Source organism: Topomyia yanbarensis, chromosome 3 (assembly GCF_030247195.1).
Source record: "Topomyia yanbarensis strain Yona2022 chromosome 3, ASM3024719v1, whole genome shotgun sequence".
In the NCBI taxonomy this organism is placed as follows: Eukaryota; Metazoa; Arthropoda; class Insecta; order Diptera; family Culicidae; genus Topomyia; species Topomyia yanbarensis.
In genome coordinates, this window is record NC_080672.1 from 116,763,241 (window position 1) to 116,787,422 (window position 24,182).

A 24,182-nucleotide genomic window follows, 5' to 3' on the forward strand; every position below is an offset into this window, starting at 1 on the left:
TAACTCATTTTCGACAAAAATCCTTATGGGACTCTTATGCTTTTAAGGGGAGTATGACCGCTTCTTCTTCAACTGTTTGGCAGCAAGAGGGTTTCGTCATTTTCCACGCTAGCGAAACTCACGTAGTTTTCAATGCATCCGTGTCCATGCTCCAGTAGCCTTCGTTTATCCTGTTTCTGTCATCATGAGACAAAAGTACTGAACACGTTTTACGACACCCACAATCTTTCTCAATAACGAAATGGGCTGCTCGCCGTTTCTTGGCGGAATCTTCTTCTTCTTTCTGTCGTTTTTTGCTTTAGGCGATCCAAAAAAGCTTCCGTCGGAATCGCAGCTTCGTTCTGCGGATTCCGCTGGAAGGCGGTACATACGCAATAAGTGCATGTTTGAGCTACAGAATCGCTCTTCAAGTCCTCCGCTGGGATCGAACCCGTAAAATTCATCATCACTATCATCACTCCCGTAAATTTTTAACATGGCCAAGGCCATCCATATCCGATTTCTAGCGAAGCAAAAATTTTACCTGCACATAAAAAAAACCTGACGCGCACGAATGTAAACAAAGTAGACTACATCTGACATTTGCAGCAGCATAAGTGCTACCATGCAAAATGGGACTGATATGCGTAGAATTTTCTACTCATCGTCAGATTTCTCGGCATAACAGTCCCACTGAACATTTTTCGTGAAAAGTTGCATAAATTGAATTTAAAATTGGAAAAAATCGATTGGTTTCATTGGACATGTTGATTTTCAACGTAATTTTGAACATTCCAGCACAGAGAACAGACATCCATGATCGAATAAAAATATTTAAAAAATGTGTGTAAACATTTCTCGACAAACATATGATTACGGCCTAAAAGCCAACTGTCAAAATCCACTTTGAATGGAAATTCCGGACAAACAGTTACACGCCAATCACAGATGTTGGTAGTAAACGAAAGAGAAAAGTTTTCTTTTTCATAAACTCTTGTGAACTGTGTTTGACTATAAACACTCATAGTAATAGACTCGCGGATGTAAAAACCGCAAAACTGGCAACTTGAAAAACAAGCATGTTAAACTGGCATCACCCAAAAATGTGCAAGCTCGAACGTGCTCGACTGTATTCGATCATCTGTTTTTAATCAAAATAAGTTTTCAAGTGGTTCAATATATGAATCAAAAGAGAAGTTATATGTTTGATACTGAGCAACAAGAAATTGAGAAAAAAATCCAATTTCATCAGAAACACAAAGTTGATGAAAAAGAGCATAAGTAAAATGTTTTTTGTGTAGTTATATTGAACACAATAAATATATTTCTAAATAACATTGTTAAATACCAATACGAACACGAAAAGTGAAGCCTACTGTGAATAACAAAATATATTTTTTTAAATAAAATCGCAATACTTGTTCTGCTTGTTTGCATTGAATGACGTCATGCTCGTTTGGCTCCGGATTTTGACAGTTCGTTTGGCTCGATAAAAGTACCTTCGCTGGTCTATTACTATGAGTGTCTATATGTTTGACTAGTAACGGTTTGTCCGGAATTTCCATTCAAAGTGGATTTTGACAGTTGGCTTTTAGGCCGTAATCATATGTTTGTCGAGATTTGAATTAATATACGATAAACACTAGCGCCGCCAAATTACATTGTTGGTCGACCGATTTTTGTATGCCGATTGCGAATAGCGAATAGTTTCGAATAGCAGATGTTCTGTATCCTCATTTAGAGTTGAGTGCCGCTGTTGAATGGGACTACAGTTGACTATGCGGACCCGTACCGAAATCAGTTTAGTTTTTTTTAACTGAAAAACAATATTTTTATTTGACGTGGAACGTTGACGTTGAGTTTAGTTGAGAGCAGAAGTGAATGCCTACCACGATCAAAAAATTGAATCTGAAGGACGGTTTGCCAAATTTGACAAGACAAATGATTTGTCAAAATTGACATTGGACGGACGACTTGTCAAAGTAGGGTGCGCATTTGGGAACGCAGCCTCCAACAAAAAGCTGAATTGGTTCATGCATTTGAGCTGGGATTCATACTGGAAGTCCGAACAGGTTCCGGACTAGTTTGACTGGGTAGAGGAATAACCGCTGTCAATTCAGTCGAACTCAGCCACAAAAAACATGACGACGGTAGCGCATCTGGTTTGGATATCCCAACTAACTTCGAAACCGTTAGAGATTTTTACATAAGTTGAACGCTGAAGGTGGACGTCTGTTCTCTGTGATTCCAGTTTTATTTGTAAAGCCGTTTTCCCATCGAAAACAAACATAATGTTCAACTTTGATCGCTTTTTCCTCAGTTCGCTGTTTTGAAACATGGGACAATCGGGCGCAGAACGTCAGTATACTTCTTGTTAAGGCTTTTTCCTAAAATTCGGTATGTTTCCAAATGGCAACAGCGTGCATTTAAGGGTTAAATGATAATACGTTGTAAATCACCCTCGCATGCATCGTTGTATTCAAGTTTGCACGCAACGCCCCTACAGCATGTTGTTTTTGCCACATCCATAACCGAACCCGCTAAGAACGGTTGGTTTCAAAATCGTCCAATGAAGGACGTTCGTTGGACCAATTTGGAAAACGTCCAAATAACCGTTCAACGAAAGACCATCATTGCACCCGTGTTGAACGATTTTGAAACAATTTTTTGGACGTCTCAGAGGGAAGCATTGGGATTCAGCTTAAACGGTTTGTCGATAGTGCTTGTTCCAGACATATGATTAACGACCGAAGTTTCTTTTGTGAGTTCCCTCTAAGAACGGTTGGTTTCAAATAGTCCAATGAAGGACGTTCGTTGGATCAATTTGGACGACGTCCAAATAACCGTTCAACGAACGTCCATCGTTGGACCCGTGTTGAACGATTTTGAAACAATTTTTTGGACGTCTCAGTGGGTTGGATGAGGCGGTACGAATCAAAGTAATTTTGGCTGATGGTTTGGAAACGACGTCTGCCGGTATTGGTACAGGTACCGTAAAATGCATCGATGGTGAGGGAAATTTAGTAGTGATACCTTTCAAAGAAGTCCTGTATATCCCCAATTTGGACAGCGGTCTAGTTTCTGTGCGTAAGCTGGCACAAAAGGGGCTGAAAGTTGAATTCGATGGAAATCGATGCAGTGTTTTTTTCTTGTTTATTTGACACGGCTCAATGCGTTAGCATAACTGAGCCATGGGTCCTTTATGATTTTTACAATATGTAAAAAAATACAATTCATTCACTTTCATGTGTCCATCGGGTCTTGTTGACACAGCTTGCTGCTGCGTGTTGAGATCCTCTTTCTTGGTGGTGAAAAATGGGGTGCATTGTCTTCCGCACCTTGGTCCATCTTCTCTTGTATTTTCGTTCACGTCCATGTCGTCATCGGTACTGCATTCATGTTGTCCACAGTCTGATGTTCTTGTTTGTTTCTTGTACTTACGGGTCGCTGTTGTAAATCCTTTGTAATCGGTATTTGATTCTTTATTGCTAGTGGCGGTTGTTGGTTTAGAGATATTTGGTATAATCACAGATAACAGACGTTTTGTCTAGAACAAAATTTCTTCAAAAACCTGTGTAAACTTTCAAATTGATAAACGTTGGAAATCCGTGTTTCACTATTGCCATCTGCACAGCTGTTTGCTATACGTGTTTGACAGCTGCACTCTAACTGCATTGTATCGATCACTGCGCCATCTACAAACGTTTGCCAAACGTGTTTCAGACGTCTGACGTCTGTTGTTTACTGCCTGGTCCGCAGTCGTTGGTTTAACAACCGGTTGGGGATCAGCATACGATGATTGTATACCGATTTTGGTCGTAGCAGGTGGAATTTGCTTAGCAGTCTCTGCGCAATGTTTTCCGTGGTGTATGAGCTGATCACTATACTGGCATGTAGGAATTTGCCCTGGGTACGTGATTAGTGTTCGTTGAGAATATTGAACACCTCGAGGTGATGTGGATGTGAAAGTCAAGTAAGAGGGAATATGTTTTGTCGGGCGCATTCTCACCACACGAACGCCGTTCCGGAATCCTGGGAAGAAGTTCCTCCAAGTGCCTTCCGTAACACTATTCACCTCTCCGTATTTTGACGATTTTTTGATAACGGATACGTCAGGATACTGTATAAAATGTCATTACATTGGACGACGTGTTTCATGTTGTTCAGGGAAGCGAATGATTCTGCTTGACTAATGTTTTTGAACATAATCAGTACCGCATAACGTAAATGATGGAATTGCACCGCCTTAACTTCTGCTACGTTGAGCTTCATGTTCACTTTCAACATTTGCTCCACTTCACGAATTGACGGTCTTACCGTACATTTCGAGTAGTCAACAGCAACACAATTTGCCCGCAACGGGACATACTCTTGCTTTGTATTGTCACTCATTGTTCACGTTTCACACACACTAGGTAAAAGGAAACAATTTTTCCTTTGCAAATAGACCAAGCGGCGCGTGGCTAAATTTGATTACTTGCCCTGCTATAGCAGCGGAGCGATTTCTAGCGTCTGGACTGAGCGAGATGAGAAACCGAACTGATCGATGCAGTGTTGTTAGTGAGCAAGGAAAAGTGGTAGCTGTGGCGAACTGCCCATAAAAGCATAAGAGTCCCATATGGATTTTTGACGAAAATGAGATATCTGTTGGATTGTATTCTGTATCACCACTGAATCACAATGAACAAATAAGATTACCAGGTTTGTTATGAAAATACCGAAAAAAAAATACCAAAACATGGTTGTCCCACCCATAAGGCTCAATGAGAATGTAAATCTTCAATAGTGTTTTTCTCGGCTTGCTGTTTTTCAATATGGGACTCTTAAGCTTTTATGGGCAGCGAAGCTTAGCGGTAATTTATGTGCCTTGAATGTAGCAGAGCAGGTTATGTTGAGTACCGAGGTGCACAACTGCCGGCATACCTGGCATCGACGTTTTGGGCATCGGGATCTGGTCGTGCTGGATCGCAACCGAGCAGACGATCTTGCTAATGGCCTGAAGGTGTAGCATTGCGGAATAAGGCAAGTTTGAGAACTTTGCCTGCAAGGTAAGATGCCCAGAAAATTATTTCCCAAAGAAGCACAAAACTGAGCTGAGCGAATTATCAATATAGTCCTCAAGGTCGTGTGCGGACCAATGAAGAATATCACGCCTGGATGGTTCTGCTACCTGATGACCCTCATCGACAACTATAGCCGGTAAACTGTGTTGTGCTTGTTGAAGCAAAAGTGCGATACATCGATGTGCATAAAACAATATGATTAAATACTGGGTAGGAAAGTTATGAAAAATAGAGCCATAGCACTCAAGTGAGAGCAAGGATGTGAAGTAAACAGATCAGAAAACTAGAAGTGGCAGGGTCATTAGAACAGGCTTTATATCTTACGGGCTTAACTTTTGTCTTCTGCTGATGAGGGTCGAGCTTAAGCAGCATAACTACGAGTCACTCGAGTTCACTAACATGTGTCCTGGTATCGATAGACGTGTCCATCTTTACCGTGACAACCGTCGGTAAGGTTCATTGTTTACTCTTTGTGGGCTATTGTGATGCCAGGAAAGCATACAGGTTCCTGAATCCTGAAAATGATACCGGTACAACAAATCGTGACGCGAAATTCATCGAAGTGAGAAATGGGTTACTGATTCGCGATGATTTGTCCTCCGAAGGCGATGGTAATTACGTCGGCGTTGGTAGATTCCCATCGAAAGTGCTAGCCCGTGGTCCGGGTGCTCAGGGTTTTGTGGTGTTGGGTCGCCGGATATCGGAAGACGGCCGTTGTAGTCCCGGCCGGTCGGATGAAACCGTCACCTTCCTGTCAGCATCAGCAGTAGCGGATCAGTTGCGACAACGAAGAGCCACAAGGGAGATTTGGTGAAAATAAAGTCGGTAAATTTAGATTTATTTGTTTTGTTTTCCCCTTTGTTTGTTTATGTATATGAAAATCCAAAATTCCGGTAGGAGCACCTAGGCCGCCCTGAGAGAAGGGTCCGCCGGGCAAACAAGAACCCGAGTAGTGGGCATAACCCCTACTTACAATACGTCGGATCGCAAGTCAAATACCGGGTATCTGTATCAGAAAGGACAGGCGACTGTTTGTTGGGCAAGCCGTAAACAGACTAGTGTATCCTTTTCAAGCATGCGGAATATACTATTGTTGGCGGCTTGTAGAGAGCTTGTTTGGTTAAGGCGATTGTTGGAAGAGATGGGAGAGAAGCAACGTGGACCGACTGTAGTGTTTAAAGATAATAGGAGCTGCATTGATTTCGTTGATCTGGAACGGTACTCACGGAGGTCGAAGCATATGGACACCCATATGTGTTTCACGACGGATTTAGCAGCGAAAGGCATTGTGGTTCTGTAATACTGTCCGTCGGAGGCCATGGTGGCAGATATTCTGACTAAGCCGCTAGGAGCGGTAAAGCAGAGCAAATTTTCAGCTGCAATGGACTTGGCTAATATCGAGGAGTGTTCAGTGTACAAGTGGAAGCGATATTTTTTACACGGCGCCCATTGCGCACTACCAACTTTATTACCCACCATAGAGCAAATAAGTTTTATTCCACTGTAACATGATTTCAAAGATTGAGCGAATCCTATATACATTTCTTTTGTAAGAAATGTAATTTAAATTTTTCTTCCAATTTGTCTTTATCAACCCCGGTTTCGGTAATACAAAAGCGACGACTACAATAAGCAAGCCATGAAATCTATTAGATTGGAAATATCAAAAATTATGTTTTAAGTCCTCTACTCAATCATATATTTATGGTGAAATCAAAATTGTAAGTGATAAATCCTCCCGAAAAATGTCCGCTCACACACTAACCGAAGACCAGGAGCGTCAATTTCGTCACATGTTTGAAATGTTCGATAAAGATGGAAATGGCTCGATCACAACAGCGGAGATGGGTAACGTTGTCCGTGCACTGGGAATGAACCCATCGCAGGCGGAAATAGAACAGATGATCCATGAGGTCGATCTGGATGGAAGCGGTACCATAGAAGTGAATGAATTTCTAGTGCTAATGGGGCGAAAACTGCGGGAAGATACCAACGATCATGAACTGCGGGAGGCTTTCAAAATTTTCGACAAGGATGGCGACGGTTTTCTGACGGTTGACGAGCTATCGGCAGTTATGAAGAACTTCGGCGAACGACTGTCCGATGAGGAGCTGGCGGACTTGTTGGATGAAGCGGATATTGACAAAGATGGCAAAATAAATTATGAAGAGTTTATTATTATGTTAACAAAATAAAAGCTTTTCAGATTATTAATCCTGCTGTTTTTATGTTAAATTTTCGAAGCATGAAAGGATACAACTGGTAAGAATTAATGGTTTTATTACTAAAATATAAAAAATAAAATAATGTTAGCCTACAACATGGTTTAAATCTTGATTTTTTAGGTTACTGAATTATTGCTTCTCATAAATTCTTTATTGTTTGTCATGTGGGCGGAGCTCTTTTCAGAGATTATCGTTTTTTGTATGAAAAGATGGTACAGTTGATTGTTCTTCACCGTTAAAAATTAATTACCAGGCCAAACAAACATTTAAACTGCTGCGTTCGTTAGCTTACAACTAGATACGCTTTCTGCAACTGGTGGTGCAACACGTTTCAATAAATTTATTTTTACATGCACATATAAAAAGTGTATACGAAGTAAATATGGCCAAACATTTCCGCTGTTCCTAGCGATTCGGTTACTCGAAATAATTTCTGGTTATAACACATTTACATTCCTGCTTGCGCTTAAATCCTAAAGAATAGATACAATTGGTGGACACTGCGGGTAAAGTTAATCAGTGTACTAAATGGGTCTTCAGACTGCCAAATTATTGACGGGTACAAAAACCTACACATGTTTGCTTTGCAACACCACTCCAACAAGCTTAAGAAAGTATCTGGTATTCATGGAAGACATGCCGTAAATTCGTGCAGTTCAACAGTCCGCAGTATCCTAAATATAATTCCCTCGCGTGATTGTTCTACGTAGTGATCTTGGTGTTACTTCAGCTGCACGCACACGAGGCGACAGGACACACGCTACACAAAATATTCACTATGCATTTTGTTCAGCTATTTCTACGCGATAACAGAAATATCGTTGGAATAGGTAGAACAAAATCCATAGTGAATATTTTTTGTAGCGTCTGTCCTGTCGCCTCGTGTGCGTACAGCTTTCACGGTTACTTTGAATTAAATTCAAAAAAATATGCTTACGCGTCGATACTTAATCGTAGTCCCACAGAAATCTCAGACACATACATTCTCAATTGCACCATAAGAAATGAAATAACAAACTGGTTAGTCGCAACCGTAGAGTACAGCAAGCGTGAGTAACCGCTTAGTTACCGGTGAACTTGCCGCTTGGATGTTTCGATTGGTTCTTGATTGAGGTAATGCTAACGGAAACCTTATTGCTAATGTGATTATTGTTGAAGCTTCCATTGTTATTGTTATTATTGTGTGCGAACGGTGGAGGTGATCGGGGACTGTCGTGACCATTGTTCAGTTTACTGGTAGAATTGAACACTGGGATGCGCGATGGACTCGCTTTGGTGCCGTTTCCGTTACCATTGCCGTTCGTAGTCGCCTGCGGGCTGGAGTTGACTAAGCTCGAGCTGTGAAGGTTAATCGAGGGGATCGAAGTTCGTCGTATCAGGACTGGGATTTCGGTTTTGGAATTGCTGCGTTCCAACACGGAACGGACGTCGGTTTTGGAATTGCTGCGTTCGAAGGGACGAACGTCGGGCTTGGAATTGCTGCGCTCGAAGGGACGAACGTCGGGCTTGGAATTGCTGCGCTCGAAGGGACGAACGTCGGGCTTGGAATTGCTGCGTTCGAAGGGACGCACATCCGGTTTCGAGTTGCTGCGTTCGAATGGGCGAACGTCAGTCTTTGAGTTGCTGCGCTCAAACGAGCGAACGTCTGGCTTGGAGTTACTTCGTTCGAAATTGGACCGGATTTGATCGATTCCTAGTGGGCGTTTTTCATGACTTTTGCCTGAGTCGTAGGTTGAGGTGGTAAACTTGATTTCGGTATTGCGTGGGATGTAGCTATGTTCGCTTGACATTCGTCGTTCAACCGGGATTCGGGAAGGTGGAGTTGTCGGTTTTTCTGGTTTTGGTGGTTTCTTTGTCACTTTCGGGGCTTCTTCCAGCTTTCCATTTTGTTCTGACTCGGGTGTCTTTACAGTAATTTCAGTGACAAAACTGTTTGGGACGATTGCTTTCTCCGGGACAGATTGGCACGTTTCAATGATCGTTTTATTCATCTCGGAGGCGAAATTGTTATGAGGTACTGTCGTATTCGTGTTTTCAATACTATCTTCGAAATCGTCTAGAGTCTGAAGACTGAAATCTAGCTTTTCGTCGTCTATCAAAATTATGGATGACGGTTGGGAAGATTCGGTCGAAATAGTGACGATATTATCGAGGGAAAATTTGGGGGCAACGGTGAACGGCTTGCTGTTCAGTGACTTGGTCAAATCTACCTCCAACGACGAGATGTTGATGCTGCTGATTCCATTCGTATTGCTGGAAAACACTGGCGAAGCTTGGCTGCTCTCGGTTAGTTCGTTTTCTACAGGATGTACTTCTGTGTTGTTAATCAAAGTCAAACTGATCGGCTCCCCAACGTCGTGGTAGTTATTTTCAATCGTGATCTTATTGGAGTCGCTATCGCCGGAGATGAATACAGATGGTGTATTCTCCAATTCTTCTTTTTGTCCAAGAAGTTTCTTCAGTACATCCGATTTGGGTCGTTCCAAGCTTCCAAATGGATATCGCGATACCTTCAAGTCATCAGGAATGTTTGTGTCGTAGTTGGCAATCTTTACATGGTCCGTTTTGTTCATGGAATGATCAGGCTCAGATGGATATGTGCCATTGTAGTCCATATTGATGGAGGTCAGCGAAATGTGTTCCCTTTCGATATCCTTCTCGATCTTGCGTTCTTCCGCAACAATTACGGCAGGCGCGATTTTATCCATAACCGTTACACTTTCGATTCGATCCTCTTTCTGCTGTGGTTGCTGATCCATGTCCATCGGTAGCACGGTATTGCCGTTAATCATGGTTGCGCCATTTACCATTTGAACTACTGTAGTTACCATTTGCATCATCGGGTCTTGATCGAAACAATTTCTTACGACGGTGACACCTTTCTCGGACAAATCTTCTGTCGATATCTTCAATTCACATTCCGAAGAGCTGTTCAACAACTCTCCGGAATTTATGGCATCCTCTAGGTTACCCCAAGCGGAAGCCCCCTTAAGCCTTTGCAATGAGTTCAGTCCATCCATAACGCCGGTCACCGTCAGTTTGGGTTCCTTAGGTTCTACCGGAACTTGTCCTTCAACGGATGATTTACGTTTTTTGTTCCCCGTTGATGTGGTGCCAACCACTACGGCTCCATTTCCGACGACTGTAACCGCATCTCCTGTTATTTCCAAGCTTTGAGCCCGTTCCAGCGTGTTGCTGTTACTGCCGGGGTTTGACTTCTGGGTTTCCAATTTAGACAAATCACCAAGGCTTGCCGTTCGTCGGTTACTGTCTTCCATCAACTCCTCGCTGCTAGTCGGACTCGGAGAACTCTGATGTACAGTGATGTCACTGGAATCTAGCTCGATTTTGTTGCTCGAAGGGGTTTGTTCGACGTCAGAATCTGTAATTGAATAAAAATGTATGAATGATTGTTTATGATAGGGTTTACACCTAAAAATAGCGTACCATGGTCATCATGCGTCATGCTCTCCGTCCGGGAACTTTTCTTGCGTTCGCTCTTCGGCGTTGAGCTGTTGCTTGGTCCCTCCTCCTCAAACTTATCCATTCCGGAAATACTTTCGATGGTACAATTCAGCACCTCTTCAGCAAAGTTATCCGAAAAATTCATACGATCACTGGCCTTAAATTTGATATCTTCAGTTTCTCCTTCGGAAACAATTTCCAATGTTCCATTCATCATTCGGTTGCCGTTTGTTGCCGCATCGGTAACGTCTATGCTCAGATTAGTGTACGTGGTAACAGTGCTGTCGTCCATCTCCGATTCATTCTGTGGTGGTCTGGGAGCCTTTCCCTTTCGTTTGTTATCAGCATCGACACTTATCGACTTACGATTGTCCTTCGCAGCATTTGCAGCTTGCATCATGAATCCGGGCATTTCCTGCGGAATTCCAGCTGCATCACGCTTGATTCCACTGGAGGTCAAACTATTCTGACGTTCAAATTCACTAGGCTTGGTGGACGTGTCGACCATCGCAGTTTCGATTACTACCACATCGGGAATGATTTTTGGTTCCTTGGTTCGTTTCTTCACAACCGGAGGAGAAGGGGATTTCTCTTTCTTCTGTTCGGATTCTTTCTTCTCGATGTTGCTGTTGTTTTCATTGTCCGCCTGAATTTTGGTTGGACTTCTACCGAATAGTTTATCATTCATTGATGGAGGGAAGACCCGGATGCCGAATTTGTGCCCCTTCTTGCCTTCTACGCTCGAGTCCTTGCGCTCAACGTCGGCGTGGCGCGATTGAAACTTTTCCTCGATCATCTCCTTCATCTGCTGCTTGAAGGAGTGCTTCTTCGGTTCCTTTTCGTTTTCCTTATGCACGGTTGGTAGCACCTTGTTCAGACTGGGTGGACCAGAATGCTGTTCCATTTTGAGCGAAGAGCTGGCATCCTCTCCGGGGAAAAGTTTTTTGCGGGAGTTACGTTCAATCTGAAGAAAAAGTTTAAACTATTACTAATGTATGCACGAGGATCGGTGCGAATCTTACCGTGTTCATATCTGACTGACTACTAGATCGTACCAGTGGATGAGAAAGAGGCTGATGTCCTGGTTTGGGGCTCTGTGTCTGTGGATTTTTCTCGCCACTTACCAGCTCTAGCTGCACATTGTACGGGGAGGCATAGCTGAGGATTGTCATTGCATCCTCCAGGGCAATGTGACGGAAATCTATGGTGATGCTGGTAATTCTGTCACCTGAATAGGATAGAAAATAAAAGTTGGTGATAGTTTCCTAAATTTGCATAGATCATAAGTGTAGAGATCATAAAAACTACAATTATTTAAAGTGAAAGATTTGGAGCAGAGGTAGCTTTGAATAAAAAAGAGCAAATAGATATGCAGTGCGAAAATCATTACGGTTATTTTTTGCTCCCATTCAATGTGAGTTGAATCATGCATCCATCCTATTGCCCATTCCCAGCCTACACACTCGAGTTATGTGCAGGATAGTAAATTATGCTGCCCTAGAGATCACCAAGCGATCTGAAAGCATACCTACGTCTTGACACGCTGATTGCTATTATTATTCGTACGTGTCAGTTTACGTTTTTTTCCTCTGGCCGTTCGTACATAGTAAAACCTAATGCTAGGTAAGAGTAAAAACGCTCAGCGGTCACAAGGAGAGACCACATGTCTTTGCAGCTAGGTAAATCTATACCTACATTCTGAGGGTGCACGTGTTCCAATCTAACCGTACCTTTTGTATAACGGGTGAGTAGTTATTGGCGTACAAAACTTGTTTGATTGGCTTGGCTATTATGCGGTTTGGCATTGAAAAGTGAGCAAAGACGATGCCATAGGGGGTTTTGAGCGGACGTGGTGATCGAATTGATGCTGCTGACAAAAGCAGCTTACGGCCCCAAATTCCGATAACCTTTCGTGGCCGTGCAAAGCGTATAGCCTGGTTGATCGCCAATCGGATATGATCTTTGTAAGTGGATTTATATCAAGTGCCAATAATGTACAAGGGTTTGAAGAAAAAGTGGGAAAAGTTTTGTGGGGTGTTCCAGAAATATCATCATTACCAAGTATCGTGAAAAGGGGGAACTTTGTTCACATTTCAGAAAGTATTTTTTGTTATTTAATTTTGATAAAAATGCAACTTTTTGATTAGGGCAATTTCAATCAGACATTTTTTTTGGATCGAAAACAGAAATATCGCTGCGAATAATTTGTTAATGTTGAACATTTTTTGCCCAATTTCATGACATACCTATGTGAAAGAAGCAAATGACTATTATTGCGACATTCTTGAGAAAAAATCGAAAAAGACTTTTGAGTCATAAAAATCGTTATTTTTCCGTTTTACATTTCTTATAAAAGAAATGTATAGATATCGCTCAAACTTTCAAGTTTCTTTCCGAGGCCCGGAGGTCCGAGTCTTATATACCAATCGACTCAGCTCGACGATTTGTCTGTGTGTGTATGTAATGGACAAACTCTCATTCGTATTTCTCAACAATGGGTGAATCGATCTTATCCAAACCAATTTACGAATTACGCGTGGGATTTCACACTGAATTTAGCGCGGAATTTATCACGGAATTCGTGCGAAAATTCGAACAGAATTTCGCTCGAAATTTCGCAAGGAATGTCGCACTGAATTTTGCACGGAATTTCGCACAAAATTTCACACGGAATTTCGCACGAAATTTCGCATAAAATTGACGCATAGAGTTTTGTAAGGAAGATCGCGCGAAATTTCGCACGGAATTTTGCACACAATTCCACATGGAAAATTGCACGAAATTTCGCACGGAATCTCGCAAGGAATTTCGCACGGAATTTTGCGCAAAATTTCGCACTGAATTTCGCGCTGAATTTGGCACAGAATTTCACACGGAATTTCGCGCGTAATTTAGAAATTGTTTTTAGAGTACTTAGCTCATCAACAACGCATAAATCTTGATTTTTAAGGGATAAACACGACACAAACAATAACAATTCCGAGGATTCCTTTGATTATACCACTACAACTGTTCTGACATTACACAACTTAGACTGCGGGACTTAGAACAGTTACATTGCTCAGTGTTGCTCTAAACTTTTTGATGTTTCTGATATGATGCAACTGGACCAAGTCGATTTCCAACTTTACAAAAAGCCACATTTTTCCATTCAATACTCCTCCTCGTTTACAGATGGCCACATATTGCCGCCTTTGAAATCAATCGATATTATTGTTGAATCTATGCGCACAAGTCGCCTTGAGGTTCATTCATTTTCGATGTGCGCATTCCTTGACCTATCGTTTCTTTTAGCACGAGTTATTGGTGAAATGGTATTTTGTTATATAGCCGTTTTTTCAAATTCCTTTATTTTGACGGAATGGGATCGATGGAAAAGAAATTTTAATAATAACAACAATTGGCATTTTTACCATTCGAAAGAATGTTCAATACCTTAATAGTTCTTTTAAATTTGATCAAAAATGCTTTCATGCCAGTCATGTAAAACGGAATAGAATACAAACATAAGATGCATTTTCGTATGTCATCTGTCAGTAAACTAAGATTTTGAAGTTAGCAAAACAAAACTGAATTATAAAATTAAATTTATTTTATTTCAACAGCACAAGAATATTCCGGGGTTACATTTCTAGAGTTTTTGTATACAAACATGTATGAAAAGTTGTTTAGACTTGGTTGCATAAGGTGGCGGAGATGTCATGAAGAAGAACTGAATATTTGCCACACCCGCGGTTCGCTTGCCAAACAAGGATTTGTAAATTATATTTTGTAAATTTCGACAACTTCTTCGTCCACTTCCTGTACAGTTTTCTTGTACAAGTTTTGTCACCGCTTCTGTTTGATGTGTTTCGAACTTTGTGTAGGTATTGTTGTCTGATGCTATTTCAACATCCTGATCACATCGGATACGGTGCAATGTGCGAATTCGAATACTGATCGATCGTTACCTACACGCTTAGAGTTGTAAACGATTGAGTGCAACATTTTTTTTAAAATATATCTTTTATATTCATCCTATGTTCGGGTCGCTCACCATCCCGAGGCTCCTGGTTCTGGCCTAGTGTACACATTGGACTGCCCAGAAAAATAATTAATTTTTGAAAACTCAATCGGCCCACCCCTGAGTCGATTCCTAGTCCCACCAGGAGTACTTGGCCCAAATTTGAAGCAAATCAAGGCAATTTACATGTAGAAAACCCAATATCTGGCATTTTTGCCGCTAGATGGCACTGTATGCATTGTATTATGACTCCCATCTGTTTGCCATGGAACTTGGATGTTATGGCGGAGACCTTTCCCGGTCAGGTAAAGCTAAAGAGGGTATACACTGCTGGTCAATAAAATAGGTGTGAGATAAAAATACATGAAATTTTGAGTTTTCTCTAAAAATATTTTTATATTCAAATATTTTATAGTTAGGCACAGTCATGATAATGAAAAAGAACACTTTTATTTGTAAATTAAATGTTATGCTTTATCGTAACTCTTTCTTTTCCATGAAATCCAAAAAAGTACCTGGTCAATGAAATAGGTGTATTGTAATCCATTGCAATAAAAATTTTCAAATCCAATGATTTTTAGGCTTCAACATTTTTAACAACTAGTAACCTGTGTAAACTCCCTTATTCAACCAAATTTTATCCATTTGTCTTGGCATTGAGTCATTCAAACGCTGATAAGTTTCCGTTGATATAGGGTAGCATTCCTTTTAAGCTACTTCCTAGAAACGATCCCTATTTGTGAAATTTCGATCGAATAACTTCTTTTTAAGTACATTCCGTAAATTTTCTACGGGATTGATGACAGGAGATTGGCATGGTCCGAAATTATAGTCACTTTACTATCCCGAAATCATTCTTTTACATACTTCGATGTGTGTTTTTGGTCAATATCTTGCTGAAACTGTCATGTAAAGGCACGTTATCTTTGGCATAGGACTGCATGACATCCTTCAGGATGTCCATCCTTTAGCCTTGCATTCGAATCTTGCCATTATAGTGGCGTTGCGAAGAATAGGACCTGCGCAATTCCACGAGAAGCAAGCTCCAAACCTCATTGTTCTCGCCTCCGTGCTTTACCATATTTTGCGTGTGTCGCAGATCAAACTGTTTGCACTTTGGACGTTTAACGTTTCGTTGTGCATCGGAGGAAAACAGGTTTACCTTTGATTCGTCCCTCCGAAGGATATGTCGCCATTTTATGATTCCTTCTGAACCAGGCCCATTAACGCTGTTGAAAAGCAAATTGCATTTTTCTTCAAAGGCTTTGGCTTCGAAATAGTGGAACCTTCCTAGTAATTCTTTCTGGAAGATTGAAATTTTACGGCCTACAGCGAACTGTTCTCGGACCTGCCACTTTTCCAATTTGTGCTGAATTGGTTTTGGATGACGCGAATGGGTCAGATTTCGCTAAAATTGCAATACGATGGTCAGCTGCTGTAGATGTTTTCTTGGGTTTTTTGCGTGTTTCCTTTTTTCGAAGGTTTTAAGGCCTTTGTAACGAAGTTTTCGGAACGCCGCAGTGTATTCGCGATTTATTTATACGTCTTATCTTCTTGAACAAAATTTCTTAGCAAAACTCGTTCCACTTGAGTACAGTGAGATGCTCGACCCATTCTATAACAAATCTTTGACTTATTCAACATTTGAATACATTTATTAACACGCAGAATTCAAACTTCACCAAATAAAACGTATAATGGAATAATGCAAAGTAATAACACGTTAATATATTTTACACACCTATTATATTGACCACACGAAAAAGCCTGCGGTAGTCTTGTTTTGCATCTTGACAAAGATTGCAAATATAATCTGTGCCAACAACCCACTAGTAACTTGACAGATCCCAAGGCTTCTGTGTGCGGTAGGTGTGATTGAGACTGATGCAACTTGGTATGCGTAATTGAGAGAAAAACAAAATAATCTACCACACACCTATTTTATTGGCCAGCAGTGTATGTCCTCCCGAAGCTACTCGAGATACTGCGCACCCTGAGTTTGATCCACCATTGCAGCCTGCCAACATACGTAATCAGGTCAACTCTATCACCGACACCCACCCGTCTACCACAGAACTTGAAGGACACGACATCAACCTTTTCCGGTCAGATAACAACGCTCTAAACAAGTCAGACCAACTCGAAGGACATGGAATTCCTGTATCCGTTTCCTCAGGTAAATACAATGAATGTATATGTCCTTCCGAAGTAGGACATACAGATGCTGCCCCCGTTGAAAGCCCACCCCATTTACAGGCATTTGCTTCCACAATCACTCGATCTACCACCGTTCAACCGTCAGGACAAAACTTGCAGGGACATCTTAAAATCTACTATCAGAACGTGAGAGGGCTACGCACAAAAATTGATGAGCTGTTCGTCGCTGCTTCGGATGTTGATCATGATGTTATTGTTCTGACCGAAACGTGGCTGAATGATCAAATCAACTCGCTCCAATTATTTGGCTCAAGGTACTCTGTATATCGTAACGATCGCGATCCTAATAGTGCAGGGAAGAAACGTGGTGGTGGGGTGCTCATTGCAGTTTCCAACCGACTCTCATCCAAACACAAAAATGACACTCACAATCTCGAACAACTCTGGGTAAATATCCGTGGCCCCTATACTAATCTCTGTGTCGGTGTTGTATATATTCCCCCCGATTCCGCAAGTGATGTAGAAATTATTCAGAAGCACATAGACTCCGCACTTGACATTGCAACTTCCATTGAACCCAACACGGCACATCTACTATTTGGTGATTACAACCAGCCTGGACTTCTTTGGAAGAGCACTCCTTCCGGGTATGCTTTCCCAGACCCTTCTGAATCAACCTTTTCGAGGGCGAGTACTATCTTACTGGACGGAATGTCTGTACTGAACATGCGACAAATGTCTACAGTGAATAATAGGCGAAATCGAATCCTGGACCTCCTGTTTATAAATGAAGAAGCTTCAATGAACTGTACCGTATCAGAGGCACTTGAGCCTTTAGTTGCTGTAGACGCACATCATCCTCCACTTCTGATAACGCAGATTTGTCCGCAGCTGGTTCTCTATGACGAGATGGAGGATGTCAGGGAGTTCAACTTTTCGAAGACTGACTTCTCTAGGCTTCATAACTCACTACAAACAATCGACTGGGAGACTTTCTTGAATTTCGCGATCGATGTAGATGCTGCCGTAGAAAAACTCTCACTGGTGTTAAAACAACTTTTCAGTATACATGTGCCTGCACCTCGTCCCCGAACAAAACCACCATGGTCCAACAACCGGCTACGTAAACTGAAAAGATTGCGAGCTGCTGCGCTTCGACATTACACTATTCGAAGAAACCCAATCACAAAAAGGGAGTTCACTATAGCCAGTAACAGCTACAAAACATATAACCGCTTCCTCTACTCAAGACACGTAGCACAAACCCAATCGAACCTAAAACGAAACCCAAAACAGTTTTGATCTTTTGTGAATGGGAAGCGTAAAGAAAATGGGCTTCCTTCCAGTATGTTCCTCGCAGGTGAAACGTCCAATACTCCCAGCGGTATCTGTAATTTGTTCGCAAAACATTTCTCGAGTGTGTTTAAAAATGAATCGGCTAGCTCAACTCAGGTGGACTGTAGCCTTCAAGATATCCCTCGCGATGTAATCAATTTTGGAAACATTCAATTTACTGACGAAGACATTATGGCTGCCATAAGCAAGATAAAGTCATCTACATCGGTGGGGTCAGATGGGATTCCTTCCATTATACTGAAAAAATGCGCAAGCGCATTGTGTACACCTTTTCGACTAATCTTCAACCAATCACTGTCGCAATCAGTGTTTCCCATGTGTTGGAAAAAATCAGTAATGTTTCCCGTTTTTAAAAAAGGTGATAAGCAAAATGTTGCGAACTATCGTGGTATAACCTCGCTCTGCGCTGGATCAAAGTTGTTTGAGATCCTAGTAGGAAATATGCTCTTTCGTGAGACCAAAGCATACATATCGAAGGACCAACATGGTTTTTTTGCAGGCAGGTCAACAACCACCAATCTAGCCCAATTTACATCGTACTGTATTAAAAACATCGAAGATGGATCACAAGTAGACACTATATACACTGATCTTAAAGCTGCCTTCGATCGTGTAGACCACTCTCTTCTTCTGGCTCTGGGTGCTCCATCAAATTTTACAGGATGGCTTAAATCATATCTCGTAGATCGTTCTCTGTCTGTGAAATTAGGAAGTAACGTGTCATATAGCTTCATCAACTTGTCGGGTGTACCTCAAGGGAGCAATCTCGGACCGTTGCTTTTTTCTTTATTCTTCAACGACGTCTGCTATGTTATACCCCCAGGGTGCAAACTCATATATGCTGATGATCTCAAACTCTTTCTCATTGTGCGGTCAATAGAGGACTGCATCGAACTTCAGCGACATCTAGATGCTTTCTGTAACTGGTGTAATCGCAACTTGTTGGCTCTCAGTGTGTCCAAATGCTCTATAATATCTTTCACGCGCAGAAAAAATCCAATTCTCTGGAGCTACAACATCGCCGGCCAATTGCTAGAGAGAGTGTCAGTTATCAGAGACCTTGGTGTACTCCTGGACTCGCAACTGACATTCAGAAACCATTACTCTCACGTTATAGCACAGGGAAATAGAAACCTTGGCTTCATAATAAGAATCGCCAACGAGTTTACTGATCCATATTGTCTGCGGGCATTGTATTTTTCACTTGTTCGGTCTGTCCTGGAAGCTTCCGCAGCCATTTGGTGTCCTTATACGAGCATTTGGACTAACAGAATTGAAGCAGTACAAGCAAGATTCCTCCGCTTTGCTCTTAGAAATTTGCCGTGGCGTAACCCAACAGAGCTACCACCATACATTGATCGCTGTCGTCTGCTCGATATGGAAACTCTGGCAAAAAGGCGAAATACATCCAGAGCGATATTTGTTGGGAAAATATTGACTGGCCAAATGGATGCCCCAGATATTCTCTCACAAATCAACATTAACGTACCCCCCAGAAACCTTAGATCACGTAACTTTTTAAGACTAGACTTTCAGCGCACCGAGTACGGTCAGAACGAACCCATAAGGGCGATGTGTAATGTTTTCAATAGTGTGTATGACCATTTCGATTTTTATGTTTCTAGTGTTTTGTTTTCAAGAATAGACTTAGGAGATTGACTTAGCTTATAAGATTATGTGAAAACATTTCTGTAATGTTATTGAAATGCTGTATACCTTGTATGTAATTTTGTTAATTTGTAGTTCATTATGACTAAGTGAAAATAAGAACGATAATTTAATTGTTTACAACTTTGTCGAAGACCGCTAGTCGATCGGGCTCCGTTAAAAGAAGTTATTGTACTTTTAACGAAGTGATGTCTGAGTCAGTTTTGCTTGGGGCCTAGCAGTGCATGGTTGTGTAGCGATACTCAATTCCCACTAACTATACATTTTTGTGAGATAATGGTTAGATTTAGCTGAATAGTATGTTCAGAAGAATTGTAGTACCTGATACGAGTTATGTTTTGGTTAGAAAAATTTAGTTTCACCCGTGAACGCATAGAGGGCGCCAACACTAACTTTTCATAGAAGAGAGATAGAATATCGGAATGTTCGGAAGAATCACTGAAAAATACCTCTTCTACAACTTAGTAGAAGACACCTAATTTCTATCTCTCTCTGTTTAAAAGTTAGTGTTGGCGCTCTCTATGCGGTCACAGGAGGAACTAAAATTTTCTAACGAAAATATAACTTGTATAATGTACTACAATTCTTCTGAACAAGCTATTCAGCTAAAACTAACCATTAATTCACTAAAATGTGTAGTTGGTGGGCATCGAGTACCGATACACCAAGCACTGCTAGGCCCCATGCAAAATTGACTCAGACATCACTTCGTTAAAAGTTTAATAACTTCTTTTAACAAAGCCGGATTGACTAGCAGCCTTCGACAAAGTTGTAGACAATTAAATTATCTTTCTTATTTTCACTTACAGTGATAGTACGATGCATACAGTGCCACATAGCGGCGCAAATGCAAGCTATTGGGTATTCTCCGTGTAAATTGTCGAAAAATCCCATACAAACTCCGGGAACGTTGGTCCAGTAGCTAGACTTGTCCGGTTTGCTTCAAATTTAGAGGAAGTTCTCCTGGTGGGACTAGTAATCGACTCAGGGGTGGGCCGATAGGGATAATTTTTTTTTCTTGTCACTCTAGTTCCCATGCGTAAAACGGCTCTGCTCTTACCTTAGTATTTCAATTTGAGTGAAATCACGATCTGTATGATCAGAGATGCAAACAACATGCATTTACTCATCCTAATTTTCATACAAACGTAAAATGCAATGTGACAATCCTAGAAGCAATCATCGCCTTTATAGGATATTTTTCTATTTTTTTCATTCAACCACGAGCCACTCTTATGAGACATCTCTGACCAATAATAATATATCAATTCCTTTTCAATGATTTCCAAAATGGAATCCACGATTTCGCGAATCTACCGCAGCGAAGCATGTTTGGAATGGTGTCGTTTATTATTAATTTGATAAGTGACTATACCATTGAGCAGGTGGCGTACCGTACTTCAAGTTAATCCAGTGTGTTGACTATCGAATTCGAACAACGCCCGAAGACATTCGATACGTAAGAAAACTTGCTAAAACGCTGCGAACTTACCTGTGTTTACGAAACCAGCTGCTGGGCCCTGGGGCATGACTTTCTTCACGAAAATGCCCTCCTTGAGGCCACCGTACACTTCCACTCCCAGACCGGTGAAGTCTGACCCGCGCAAGGACACTAGCCGCGGTGTGGTGCTCTGTGGAGGGAGAAGATTGGTGGGTGATGAACGCATCAACTGACTAATAAAATCGATGATTGACGATGAACACGCAAACAGGTTGTTATTATATAAATATATCGGATGTTTTGACTGAAACTTGTTTTATGACGAAGTTCGGTTTGAAAGTGCAAATAAATCAGTGAAATCGATGGCGGAAGTGTGCACAAAATACGGTTAAGTTGTGTTCGAAAAGACAGATTCAAATTTATGATTGAGTGAAGGTTATTGATTTTCAATCGAGTTTAGACAAGTTAAAAAATAAACCTGGATTGGATTTTTTCTTGCTAATAGAACGGAACCCAGGTAAGGTTGAAACAATGTTATTCAAGTATGGGGAAGTGAGGCAATATCGATATGTGGGTCGAGTTGAACACCTCTGTTTTCTAAGAATCTGACGTATACGTACGGTAATAGTAAAATTCATATTACTCAAGAATATGTTACCACTAACTATTTCAAATATAAAAATAATTTACCAAGGCTTCGTACTTTCTACAAGAAGTCTGGAAAAATAACTGTACAACATGAGGCAAAATGAACACCACGCAAAAAATATGAGTTTATGAATTCAATTCCAAAAAGCTACCTTTATATGAACGTTTTATACCTGTAAGTACTCTGAATGATGAAGAATATTAATTGCTCTTGAAAAGTATTCAAAAATATAATTTAAACAAAATTGAATTTTGAAACTAAAAGTTCCGAAAAACTGTTATAAGACTTTCTTTCGTTAGCAAAATATATCACTAAATCAATAATAAATAATATTCTAAAAAAAAATCGCGAAATTAATTTTAAATTTCGTTATAACATATAACTTTGCTGCGCCCCTCAAGATTGCTTATATTGCTAAAATTGATAAAATAGTAAGCCAAAAGTCGGTCACTACATACAATGATTATTTGAAAACATTTTGAAAATGCTCCAGTGCGTTCGATAACTGAATGTGAAGAATATATTTTATTAACAGAAAGAAGTTTGGAGTTATTTGCTTGTTTTGTTAAAAATATATTGACCTTCAGCCTTTGAGGTGCTCATATTGCCTCACTTTAATGAAATCATTGAGAGGTAGCTGATTATTCTCTGAAACTTCGACAACCGTAACCATCACCGTTAACAGATTAACTAGCAAGTGATATCAGAGGAATACTCACGTTAATGCAACTATCATCCACAGTTTTCCGCTTGTCGAGGCTGTTCTGCTTAGCAGATGAGGTCCAGCTGGGATCCAATGGAGAGTTGGCTTTGGCGATGCCGCCACTACCGCCGTTTCCTTCGCCCGTTTTGAATGCCGGATTATCGAACGCGTATTCATCTTTCTTGCTCTCGAGGTCTTCTGGGACAAGTTGAGATTCTGGGTGAGAAACGAGAATGGGAAAACAAAATCGAAATTAATAATTATACCAATTAATAAACGCTGGCTCATTATTCGAAATATTCCAAGCTACCAATCGGTTTGTATCATCCTGCATGGAAAATTTTTATTAACTCGCAGACGATGCAAGTTTAATTTTTAAGTGCCTAATTATCGTTATTGAGTTTCAATAAGCCGAAACCGTGCCGCGTACCAGTGGATCGGTGAATCGCTCCCGTACGGTATGCATCATTGTAGGCCGGCGTTGAACCTTATGCGGCTCGTTTCGGCCAATTATCAAATCAATCAGTTAACGAAAGCGATATTGCACTTTGCTGATCCACTATATGTACTGCTGTAATGTTGAGAAGTGACGCCAAAGCATACGATCGCAGTACGGCATGCGTCAGTTATCGATATTATGGCTGCGCTAGCTGGGGCCCGATTACATCGATATCGATAACGGATCGTTCATGGTCCAAAACAACGAAAACCGGAAGTGTTTTTTTTATTAAAGTGTTACAGATTTTAAACTATAGGAGGGGCTGGTGTCACTATCACTGGATGATGATGATCACTCTTATCTTGTTTCGGACAAAACCTGCCTAGAGGTCATGTAGCATCTGGCTGTAAAAGTCCAGAATTGATCCACTGGGTTCCTGTTTCCATGTCGTATTGTCGTAAAATTGTCGTGTAAATCCAATAGATGTATTTAGGTTTGAGAGCCCAGCTCTTTCCAAAAGTTTGTCTGTCCGAACGCTATGCACGCTTTCTTGACTCTGAACTAAATGTGAGCAGACCAATTCAGTTCGGAATCCAATATAACTCCAACATATTTGACTTGATCTGCACCCAGTAGCTTAGAATCAAAGAACTGCAAGGGTCGAACCCCGGTTATTATTCACTTCTTCGTGAAAAGAACCATTGAAGTTTTGTTTGGGTTGACTGAATTTAACTTGTCCACACCAGTGTTCGACAACTCTTAATGCTTGTTGTATTAAGTCAATAAGATTGTTCCGATGCAAAGTCCAGGAATTAGAATTTGGTAATCGTCAGCAAACCCGTAGGTGGGAAATCTGAGCTCAGTGAGTTTCTTAAACAAGCCATCGGCAACCAGCTTCCATAACAAAGGTGATAGAATGCCACCCTGAGGACCGCAAATACTCAACTTCCGTATCTCTGCTTGTCTTAGCGACGAGCAAAGAATTATCCCATCCGAGATATATGCAGATACCCCATGACTGCACGTCGCTTCCA

At 41.1% G+C, this 24,182-nt stretch overlaps 2 protein-coding genes across 2 annotated transcripts in view; one reads left to right on the forward strand and one right to left on the reverse strand.

Moving 5' to 3' along the window:
* Positions 1 to 6,671: 6,671 nt before the first annotated feature.
* Positions 6,672 to 7,237, forward strand: LOC131693564 (calmodulin-beta-like). The gene has a single exon (XM_058981485.1). The coding sequence runs from the start codon at positions 6,788 to 6,790 to the stop codon at positions 7,235 to 7,237; it is 450 nt and encodes a 149-aa protein (XP_058837468.1). The 5' UTR covers positions 6,672 to 6,787.
* Positions 7,238 to 7,305: 68 nt separating this feature from the next.
* Positions 7,306 to 24,182, reverse strand: part of LOC131693957 (uncharacterized) — a 324,164-nt gene continuing 307,287 nt past the window's right edge. The window contains exons 3-7 of the mRNA XM_058982257.1: positions 22,726 to 22,925; positions 21,409 to 21,547; positions 11,755 to 11,960; positions 10,715 to 11,696; positions 7,306 to 10,649 (exon numbers count right to left, since the gene is read on the reverse strand). Of these exons, the coding sequence (XP_058838240.1) occupies positions 8,329 to 10,649; positions 10,715 to 11,696; positions 11,755 to 11,960; positions 21,409 to 21,547; positions 22,726 to 22,925 (3,848 nt within the window). The 3' untranslated portion in view covers positions 7,306 to 8,328. The remainder of the gene's footprint in view (positions 10,650 to 10,714; positions 11,697 to 11,754; positions 11,961 to 21,408; positions 21,548 to 22,725; positions 22,926 to 24,182) is intronic.

Coding starts and splice junctions, on each gene's coding strand:
- LOC131693564 (XM_058981485.1), top strand. CDS start 6,788: ATGTCCGCTCACACACTAACCGAAGACCAGGAGCGTCAATTTCGTCAC.